Source organism: Glossina fuscipes, unplaced genomic scaffold (genome assembly GCF_014805625.2).
Source record: "Glossina fuscipes isolate IAEA_lab_2018 unplaced genomic scaffold, Yale_Gfus_2 61, whole genome shotgun sequence".
NCBI lineage: Eukaryota > Metazoa > Arthropoda > Insecta > Diptera > Glossinidae > Glossina > Glossina fuscipes.
Genome location: NW_023998433.1, coordinates 1,028,686 through 1,040,557, shown reverse-complemented (window position 1 = coordinate 1,040,557; position 11,872 = coordinate 1,028,686). Strand labels below are relative to the sequence as shown.

Below are 11,872 nucleotides of genomic sequence, written 5' to 3'. Positions count from 1 at the left end.
GTATATGTAAGCAATTTATGACAAATAACTTCGACCTTTCTATGAATCACGACTTCCCAAGAGCATTTTTCGTCATTTCCTCAAACGCAAATGCATATATATATATATATATATATGTATACACCTATAATATACGTTTGTATAGATACGTAGCTACGTATAACATTTATTTATCTGCATATTATTCTGTACACATTTAACTGGAAAGATACGTTAAGGAATCTTCCTAAAATTTAGAGAATTCCAGTTTCTAGAATGAACATGCAATATAAAATATATTGGAAATAAAGAAACCTAGCGCGCAGCTGCCCGATATTCATTTTCACTTGTACATAAATATGAATATGTACATTTAGACCAGACAAGTTTCTTTTTTTTTGCTTATATACACATACACAATAATAATGTAAATAAATATAAATAAAATTGTAAATAATTTTAGCTATGTGCATACCAGTACAAGTTCATAGTATACTAAATTATCATTCTAATTGCAAAATTGAGGGATTCAACAAAACAAATATTAGATTACTAAAATACTTCAACTAGTTATACTATGTAACAACTTTTCTTTATTGATTTCAAACATTGACAAGCAAAAACACAATGGCTGAGTTAAGATAAAAGTTATTTTATGTTTAGAGGATAGAAATATCTTTGGTTCCTTTGTTATTTTTGTTAAAAGTGGCTTAGACCCATTACGTTATTAAGTATATAAAGTGAAGAATAGTTCAATAAGTCGAAAACTATTAAACCATGAAAATTTGTATTGTTTACTTATAAATAATATTACATTTATTTTAAATTATTTAAAATTCCTTTTTCAATATATGAGCATAGATACGTTTAATACAAATACCTGAGTAAAAGATATGAAAAGTCGATCTATTTGCTTATTTACGCTGTCGATTATTTTGTGGTATAACAACTCTGTTTTAATGCATTGAACACTAAAAGAGTACTAAAGAAAAAAAAAATGGTCGATTATACATTTCCACAAATCTTAAATGGAACGCATATTTTATCGCTACATTGCGAGGATTTCCAAAGCATTTAATATTCGTTTTTCCAAAGAGATATTGAAAAATTTTCAGGCAACAGTATCAAAAGGTATTTATTTATGATTACTTTAAACAGGGGTAGAAAAAGGAATGAAAACGCAGCGCTAGAATAAGCCATATGACATTGGAATATACATACACAGTTTTTCATAGGTATAAAAGGCAGTGTAGAAAGTTCGGTTTTTATCAGTCGTAAAAGAAACGTTGTAAAGTGCAGTCTATTGTATAAAGATCGTTGGGAAGGAATTCTCAAGCAGAAAACCTTTTGTGTGTATACATAATAACCTGATTATTGTGAAATTAAGGTTATTTGATGTAATAGCTGCAATTGTTACAATTTCGGTATAAAAGGTGTGTGTGTATATAGGCATTTGCAAATAATTTATTTTACTGCTTATATAAAAGTTCAAAGCTTTCATAAATAAGCGATGGTAGCCATGTATTACCAAGGAGAGGATGAATACGGTCAAAATCCCAAGACACTATGCGATTGGGTCAGAAATTTTCGTTTAAAGAAATTGCAAATGAAACGCAAATTACGTTCGGGTGGTAATCTTCGTGTATGCGCCATTTTATCAACGGCTTTAATGAATGCCGAACTTGAGCTGAGACGCAAGCAGCAAGAGCGTTTCCAACGCTGGTTGGAATTTCAAACGAAAATCAATAAATCAGCTATAAATAATCATCATTCCAAAGAGAAGGCTGAATCGGTAGTGATTATTGACGATAATAATGACAAGTGCCGTAGACAACGCGAAGAAATTACGAATTTGTGGAAATGTGAACTTAGTGAATTAGATAATTTTATGCGTAGTATTAGTAGCAGCAGTAGTAATAAGACTAATGCATACGTAAATGCTTGTGGAGCAGATGTTTCTGGTGATCCTACGCAAAAGACTGAAAGTGGGATAGAAAATAGCAAACGACATGTTCATCCATCAACTGTTCGAGTGCAAAGTTGAAAAATCTACATATTTATTGTTCTAAGCTGTTAAAGCCAAATGTAGAATTAATTATTCCCTAGCCAAGATAGAATGAGATGCGTGCGTGTGCGTGCGTGTGTGTGTGTGTTTGTGTTTGTGTTATAATAGTTTTTATTATGCAAGCTTTTCCATTTGCAGTCCCTTGGGAACTGTGTCTACATTGCCAATAACCTCTCGGACGGAGCCATTATGACGTGGCGTAAAGGAAATAGAAGAAAAGCACATCATGTGTTGAATAATGTGGCCATTTCGATTCGATGATATAATGCAGATCAATGGGCTTATATTTATGAGGTCAACGACTGAATGGAAATTGAATCGAAGATTTTACAAAAAAAAAAATCGGTTTGTAAATTTTTTATTTTTTTTAAAAATTTTTAGTTTTTGTATGAAAGGAATATAAAATGGCGAAAAATCTATGATTACTGATGTATGCTTCAGTTGATGTGAGGAATAGAGAGAAAAATACGACGCCATTTTTTAAAAAGCTTTGAATTTAGAAAAAAATTTGAAAAGTTCGTGAACACGTACACAAAAGTGATTCATATTGAACTGCATTTCTCTCTTATTACTCTCCCTCGAGAGACACAAGTAATCTTTCGGATTTCTTTCCATTTTATGCAGTTTTTATTTTTAGTGGAAAGTTAGCAATAGAATTGAAAGAGAAGTGATTCATATTGAATCCATCCAGTATATATATATATATATAATGTATGTTTATTTTTTCTCTTCATGAAATCTGTGTTTTAAATATATATAAAAGTAAATCTTGTACAAAAGTAATTAAAATTCAAAAAATATAAATAAAAATTGTTCAAGAAGATGAATTTTTGAAAATATTTTGAAAAAATGAACATTTCTTGTCTATTTTTTTTCCCAAGAACAACGTTATTGCATAATTTGCCCTAAATTGAAAAATTTTGTTTTCCAGTTGTTACCACAATGAACCAGATATACACAGATGCACAATTGTAATGTGAGCATCATTTATATGTGGAGACACGAGGAGATGACATGAATATAAACCGTGCATATTCTTTGAAGAACTTTTTGCATAAACCTTGAATAAAGTGGTTTGGTCACTGAGTGAGTTTCTTTCTGTGTGTACTACTAAAACTTCGGAGTGTACTCGACTCCTTTATAAAATTAAACTCCAGCAACATCCTACAATACATATGTTCTTCAAAAAGTACAAATTCTACACAATTATAAACAATAAAAGGATTAAACATGCCTGATAATGAATTGATAACCACTGTGGACTACCCAACCAACACGTTGCCTAACGAGGTTGATGGGCATCCAAAAGCAAACGAGTGCGCAGAGCGAACAATGTTAGCTGCTGTGACCGTTTCCAGTGCAGGATTACTTTATATATGGTATCAAGTTATTGCAAAAAGCGAAATATGCATTTTTGAAAATTTCAGTATTTCTACAAAAGTGTTAGCTGCGAACATAGGATTCTTTCTTGTTCTGCGTTGTTCTGATTTGTGGGTTGCCTAAAGGAAACTGCTTTAATTTCGTGACAATTGTAGTCGGTGTCGCCTTGCGCATTTATGATTAAAAAGCTTCTTGCCGTCGTAAGATTTCTCTGTTTATAGTTGTTTAACTTACAAATTCTATTGCAGAGCGTTCCGCGGTACTATCAAAGAGGATCGTGATTATCGTTTAGAGTATAAATTTATTTTGAGATATGAGTATTCTCGTATTAGACCTGAGTATTAATTTTTTTGAAACCCGTTTATCAGTAGAATTTTTAAAAAATTTTATAGCACTATGAAGCAGATGATCCGTGCCTGCCCATAGTCTACCAATGGAGATTAGTACTACTGGACCTAAATTGTCATCAAGCTAAACGCTATCAGTGTTAAGGTTAGACAACTCTTATTACATATATATATATATATATGTGTATATATATATATATATATATATATACATACATTCAAATTTCTGGATGCACTGCGTATAATATCACGTAAATTGAAGTACTTGTATCAGTATAACGATTTATATTCCATATTAATTTTGCAGCGTTTGTTAAACGAGTCCATTTAAGCTTTAATATCAACTTTTGGAAACCAGAGAAAGTAACCAAAAACTTGCTAAGCATACGTAGACATAATTACCAGTAACTTGGGAATACTACAGTTGCAAAAACTTAGAAATTTTTTCAAGAAGGCAAGCTACATACTTATGAATTCTAAATATGGAAAATTTCTGTTTTGTAGCCACACAAAAGAAAACAAAATGAGATTACGCAAAAAAGGATTGCATTACTATCCTTGGGACTCAGTCAATGTGAAATATTGACAAGCTTTAGTAAAAAGCTATTCAGGTTTACGATTGGAAACTTGTCTAGGATCGCGCAATTAGAATGAGCCTATGCTTATCCATTGATTTGGATAATTACCAAGAGAATATGAGATTACGGTGTTCAAGGTATTAAATTATAAAAAGAAATATCGAAAATTGTCTGCATTTTAGCGTTATGACGCAGTTGAACGGTGCCTGCGTATAACTTTCGTAAAACATAAGCTGGCTTGTGTGTTCGAGTTAAGCGTAATCGTGTGAACTAAGCAAATTAAGCGAGAGGACATTTAACTAATTCTTGTTCTATGACTCAATTTCAACTGGTATCTGCGTCTATAGATTCTTATAATAAGATACAGGCGTATTTGCCCGCAACTCTCAAGTTGCAAGTCTGCTAGTCATATCAAAAGCAAAGAAGTAAGCAATCATAACGAATTTCTTAGATTAACTGGGTTTTTGCAGGATTGCATCGAGTGACTTTAGCACCAGCGTCGCAATGGAAAAGTTTGTAACGCAGTATATAATTTCATGTAAAGCTTGCGAGGGCTAGAGAGTGTTGTGACGTTGGGCATAATATACTAGATTTAACTTACGCTTGTAAACATTTTCTGAAGGCAAGATTCTCTTACTTTACAAACGAAAACAGCAAATTCTATAATTTCTAGCGTTGTGACAGTTGATCCGTATGTGTGCATAATTAAAGCAATGCATTCAGCTGTAGAGAGCCCATTTTAGAAAAATAAAACTAAGCTAAGCATCACAGTAAGCGAACGTTGTAATTTCTCTAAAACTAAACGCGTTCTTACAGGATGATTTATATTAACGGCCTTCAACTGGTCTTTTTTGCGTAATGGGAACATCAACAACGGATTGTACATTTAATGTACGTCTACGACGTGTTTGTAAAACTTTTATCATCGAACATATAGCTGCTTTTGAATTTTAGTAAGCCGCCATGAGATGTTGTTTTCAATTAATTAGTCTTTTTACAGAATATTTATGCAAAAGTACGTACTTCGCATCTCACTTGATTATTGCAACTGTGCTTCGGATTGATTTGGGCCACATAATAAGCTTCCCTCATGATCAAGTCAAGTATCTATTGCGCAATTAGAGTAAGCTGTGATAAGAAACTTCTATCAACTAATCAAGTTCTTACAGAATTTATATAAGACACGAATGGTTGCATATTATTATAATAAACCCTCCAGTTTGTCCAGGCTATATTCTATACGCTTGCTGTGCACGATCCTATTCAGTAGTATCTGAGTAAGACACATAAAAAATCGTTTCTATCAACTAATGAAGTTTTTACAGAATTTTACAAAACTTATGTCGAGTTCATAGTTAAGCGTAAAATTAAAGGCAGCTATAATCAAATTCATCGTAACAGGAACGAGTTTCATAAACCAAGTAACAAATTATATTGTATTGAATAATTACGTTTTTTTAAAAACAGAATTGGAAATTTGCGGAAATATTGAACTACATCAACTCTCATCTATCAACAATACTTGCACTTTTTGCACATCAAGAAATAGAGTAGAAGGATTAAGTAAGATGCGTAAAGATTTTAGTGTTATGGCAACATTTTTTTTATATTCATTTACGAAATCTAACGTCGATGCAGGTGCGCATGGATACACACAGTGAAAACCTTTGTACAATTTAAGATTTCATATGCAATCAAAAGCAGTTCAAGTTCATATTTTAAAAACTTTGCATGAAGCACTGACAACCTCAAATCGAATACTTATTGTAACCTGTTTTAAATTATTTTTATCACTCAGGTAACATGTTGGGATTTCTAAGCAGTACACATGTTGCTTAATCCAATATAAGCAAGCATGTTTCTAAATTAAATACATTCTTTTCGAGGAGAACAATTGAGTAACAGATATTTACCTAACAATTCTCCAGCAACATGTTGAACTACATGCATCTCATACGCCCTTAGTTGTATGTTGATCTTATTAGTTTGAATGAGCAATGTTTTGTGTGATATACATATCGGTAAAATTTTTATGGCATACAAGACGAATACTTCTAATGCAAAACTCAGAATTAATTATTGGAGCGTTAATGTTGATAGTATTAAAACATTTACGAATTGTAAATACGTTATTCCTGTTTTTGCTTTTGTCAATGATAATTTTACTTGCAGCCTGTGTAGCTAAGAATTACAAATAGTGTGTATTTCGGCTATAATAATTATCTGTACCCTTATGAATTAATTTAATCGTCATATGGCGGCGATTAACAGAAATATGGGAAAGTAAAGTGTGTGCGTCTATGGGGAATTGTCATATGGCGATTATTCCTTTAAAATTTTTGCAGTCACCATAAGGCGGCGATTGCTGAAGGGTTTCTATACGTCAAATGGCGGCGTATATCTGTTACTAAAACTAGACGTACGATAAAAGATTAAGGCTCACTAGACCGATGATTAAAGAAAAGTTGAATGAGAGGTTTTAGCAGACATGTCATTATCATGTTCGAGTTTTCAAGTAGCTTCTTCACAAATTCTGCTTTCTGTGATTATCTGAGACGTTGATATAAATGAAAAAAAAAGAAGAAAAAAGATCATTTAAATAAGAAAAAAAGCTAAGGGAATCGCTGTTTTTATGATATATTTCCACATATATCATGGCCATAGCAATATCATTATAGCTGTCCCATGCTGGTTGAAAATATTGATGCTGATTATGATGATTACAATTAATGTAAATGCATATATATATATATATATATAACTATATATATATATATATATATATATATATATATAGTTATATATATGTAAAGATATATGTATATAAATATGTATATGTAAAGATATATGTATATGTATATATGGCTGGCTCATATGAATAAGAAGAAGCTAAGGGAATCGCTAATATATTTTGTCATGATATATTTCTCTATATATATCATGAAACTCCGTTTAACAACAACAACAACAAAAACCATAATTCAAAAACAACAATCACAACCAACCAAAAAAACAAGTAAACATATATTCTTAACAACAATAATTTTATGTAAAAAAAATCGCTGTTGGATGGTAATCGATACAATGATGTAATGATGGAGATAATGATATTTTCACGGAGTGGTGGCTCGTTTAAGAAAAGCTAAGGGAATCGCTATTGTTTTCATGATATATATCGTGCTTGTATTAAATAAATATATCATGACACGAAAAGAACGAAAAAATAAAAATAAATAAAAATTCACAACAGCAACAACTCTTCAACAGTCAATACCAATAATGGTGAATGTACACTCAATGAGATATTATTGTGGTGCATGGCGGCATAGTGTGATACGTGGAAATGGCTATGGCAATCAGGCATGTATTGTATGATATTAATGTAATGATGTGTATGATGTAAATAGCTAAGGGAATCGCTTATGTATTTGATGACACTCTAGTCACAGCAAATCATTAAATATTCATTGTATTCTGATGAAAAAGCAGCACATCATTTTGTTAATTAACTTTTTGGAGGTCGAGATGTGTGAGCAAAAATTTCCAATATGATGAAAATATTTGCAAAGATCTTAAAATAAGAACTCAGTGTGAAACCGCATTATGATTAACTACATGTTGATGATAATCATGACGATGACAGGTGATTACTTCTTATGTAGCCTATAAGTTTATTTAAATACATATTTATATAAGATTTACTTGTAATCTTACCAGCCAACTATAGAGAAGATGCGCATTTGCAGATGATAATACGTTGAAAATTTGTGATTCGGAATGATTTTAAGTCAATGCTGTAAAAGCTAAGGATATCGCAGTAATCATTACCACCATCATCAAGCCCCGACGATGCTATATGCCAAGAAACGAAAAGCTCTGCTGCCATAACACCTGCATATATGATATATATGTTTATATGAATATATATTATATGTATTTATATATGCATACACATGGGTATGTGCGCGATTCCTATATACGCATATACGCATATATACGAATCTAGTTTGCATGTAAAGAAGCTTGAGATATCAATTGTGCTGCTTTTTTTGCTCATCGGCTAAACACGGCTTTTCTAAATTAGGTTATTTTTGCGTCACATTACTTGTGTATTTTAATGGTTTTTCTTATAGCGTTGTATGCATGCAATGATTGTGTTCCTGAGCATAATAGAAAAAGTAATTTGAAGGCATCGGAAGACGCGCCCATCCACGGTATAGAATATGTAACAGAAAAAGTTTTTCTGTTTTTGGTTCTGTGTTACTTTGTACCTTCTAGCGTTATGTAACAGTTGAACTGTGCCTGTACATAACTCTGCTTTACCTGATAGCGGCGGTATACGAAGAGATTTAACCTTTGCTGACGTGGGCTTCTCTAGCTTATCGAGGCATTCAACGTGACTTTTTTTCTTTCCTTTTTTTTACCGGCTCTCTTTTCGATTTATTTTACGAATCGCTTTTATAGTTTTATATCACAGTTGAACGGTGCCTGTGTGCTATATTGCAACTTTAAAATGGTGTTATATATGAGGATCAGGACAGAGAGAGAAAAAAATCCATCCACCGACTCTCTTCTCTTTTCTCTATTTTTATTTGTTTTTTTATTATTATTTTTTTTTTACTGTTATTTGTAGCGTTATGCCGCAGTTGATCAGTGCCTGCGGATAACCATGCAGTAGATCATTGATATAAAGTATATAGTCTGCGTGTTACTGAAGACATAGACGAAGACAACATGTTTAATGTGAAAGTCGTGTTTTCCCTCTTCCCTTTTTTTCTATATATATTTTTTGGAGATATTTTTAGCGTTATGCTACAGTTGATCGGTACCTGGGCATAACAGAGTCCACCACGAAGAGTTTAAAAGGGACTTTGGCTAACATATTGAGAAGTGTGAGCCAACATTTAGAGGAGGAGGCAGAGAGAAATAAAAAGCTCTATATATGAAGATCATCCCTTGGACAGTGATTATCTGAGATTAACTTTTTTTATTCAAGCATTTTTTTGCAATAATGTGGCGGTTTGCCTTTTCTCTCATCATTCCTTACACAAGATGCGTTGCTCCTATTTTCTTCTGTTTTTATTTTTTTTTTTTTTTTGGTTTTTTTTTCTAGCTTTTTGTCGGTAAAACCAGTGTCTGAGCAAAAATGGGTTTTACAAACGGACTACTGCGCGAATATAACGCCTTGTAGGTTGATCGATACGAAATGTGCTGCAAGGGCATTCCTTGCACTTTACCCGAACAGGTTAATTAGTTAAATACCTTTTCTCACACTAATGATGCTTTTACAGGAGACCATAATCAATCATTTGATAACTTGCCAGAGTATTCCAATGACTTTTAATATTGTAACTTGAAAGATTTTTGATCGAAAGATATTATGGTTTTGATAATTTAAATCAGTTTTTGGAGTTATGTTGAGTGTGTCTCATCGATATCGTTAAAGGGAATCCATACGATACAGCATCAGCAGCATTAACAACACTGTTCAACAAGAAAAATTTTATTAATTTTGATTTTTGTTTATTATCTCAAGAAATGTCTTTTTTCTTCAGTAGAACACTAATTAATTACGTAGGAAAAAAAGGGACAATGTAACATACTTTTTTAAACATAATTTTAAAAACGCAAGAGAACACATTTTACATGAACAGTTTTTAAGTTAGTATTTTCAAACCATGTAAAATTTTTGAAAAAAATTCAAGTTGTAAAAGCAATAGCCATTTTTTAAATAGTTTATTAATTTTTCGAAAGAAACCTTCAATTGTAATTTGCAAAAAAAAAAAAAAAAAGAATTCGAAATTGTAAATACTTTCTTTAATTAGATTTAACCACGGTTGCTATGTAATATTTTATTTTAATTAATTTTGTTAAATTTTAACAAAATCATTTGAATTGCACACAACGATAACAATAACAACAGCTACAACAACATCAACAAAACATTGTCGTGTATCATGGACGTTTGAGGAAACTGTTGTGGCCGTGATTGAACATAGGAGGCAACTGTATGTGAGACAGCAACTGGTATTTAGCATGAGTCAGACCGACATAATTCGACTTCCTTAGACAGCAGTTGCAGTGCAGAAATATCCTTCTGAGAAAGAGTGAAAAAGAAGTTTGTTCATACTCGTCTGTGAAAAGTCCTTCAAGGCAACCGGCTAAACGAAACGGGGGAACGTCAACAAAAAATTGCAAATCCGTTTTCTCTCAAAACTGAAAACATGCCTATTACTTATCATCATCCATCCAGAACAAAATCATATCTGCTGCAACATTAAGAAAGATAAATTGACATGAATAGCCAAAGTTCTTATATTCCCCAAGTCACTTATTCAAAACGTGGCTGCCATCAGAATTTAGTTCCATTAAAGTCAAACAATCGTGAAAAGTTTATGCGATCAACCAATAATGTCATTCGCGCATTACACAGCTTACGCTTCATCTTTGGTCTGTAATGAACTGCTTAATAATTTACACACGAATGAAAAATTGATTTGTTCATCTTTGTCCTCTCCGGGAGAGATCTTCCTATTTACATGTAGTATTTCAATTTACACAGTGGATGTGCAAAAACCTATAACTTCAAGAACAAAAGTCTACTTAAAGAAAAATGAGGATATGTTGCGGTTATACACAACAGTTCCAATCAAATAAGCCCGTTGCGCTACCATTTAGACGTTGAAAACTCTAGTGCAAACGTCTCTCTCTTCTTGGAGACCTTTTTAGATTTCAATTACATCCAACGAAAAAATTAAAGAAAGATTAAAATTAACTAACGCATCCATCATAAAACGAAAGTCATCGGAGAGATTGCTGTAGCGTTTTGAGAATCGATTTCCTGTTCGTAATGCCTAATAATCATCCTGTGTTTAAATATCGCCAAGCACTTCGTTCAGTAATGTTTGATGTTCAAGTTAAGGAAAAGTTTCTCAATATAATAACAATGCTAGCGTGTGCCATACGATGAAAAAGACTTCGCTTTCGTGCACAATCATCATAATTTGTCGTGACAGTGAGAGTCCACATGAATGTATAATGCTATAGAGGAAACTTTGTCTTCTGCCCAGTACTCGAATACGTTAAAACTAACTCTTATCTTCAAGCTTAGAAATATTGTATTGTCTTGCCCCGCTTTGCCTTGCCTTGTGTTCCTGTAGGAAGTTGCCTGTCGTGAAGGATGAAAGTTGTAGTTTTGTTAATGCATATTGTGCTTGGCTTGCCCTGCAATATTTTTTGGTCATATATACCGGGAACAGACAGAAAAGGTTATGTTTTCTTCGTTTTCATAAGAAAGTTAAAGTTTTCGTACCTATGGAAGCTCTTAATCTACGACTCTCACAATGTTCAATGTTGCTATTCTTTCGGGAAGAATATCTGATTCAGAATTAAAAACAGTTCAAGATCATGATTTTTGGGGTTGTCGACGGCCGCGTGGCATTTTAAGTGTTGACTGCGGCGTGGGATTCCAAGTGTTGACTGCGGCGTGGGATACCAAGTGTTGACTGCGGCGTGGGATACCA

General features: G+C 32.7%; 1 protein-coding gene across 9 annotated transcripts; it reads left to right on the top strand.

Moving 5' to 3' along the window:
- The first annotated feature begins 1,092 nt into the window (after positions 1-1,092).
- Positions 1,093-11,605, top strand: LOC119637744. 9 transcript variants are annotated; one of them, XR_005247331.1, is made up of 3 exons: positions 1,093-1,110; positions 2,183-2,389; positions 2,976-6,928. XR_005247331.1 is itself a non-coding variant. In XM_038033971.1 (3 exons), exon 1 carries the CDS (start codon positions 1,490-1,492, stop codon positions 2,021-2,023), a length of 534 nt encoding a protein of 177 aa, XP_037889899.1. In that variant the 5' UTR covers positions 1,420-1,489; the 3' UTR covers positions 2,024-2,389; positions 2,976-3,130; positions 9,463-11,605. The 9 variants fall into 9 exon arrangements, 7 of the variants coding, with proteins under 7 accessions (XP_037889899.1, XP_037889898.1, XP_037889895.1 ...); XR_005247330.1 differs by lacking the exon at positions 1,093-1,110 and adding an exon at positions 1,228-1,412; XM_038033971.1 differs by lacking the exon at positions 1,093-1,110 and adding an exon at positions 9,463-11,605 and having other exon boundaries at positions 1,420-2,389; positions 2,976-3,130.
- Positions 11,606-11,872: the final 267 nt, after the last annotated feature.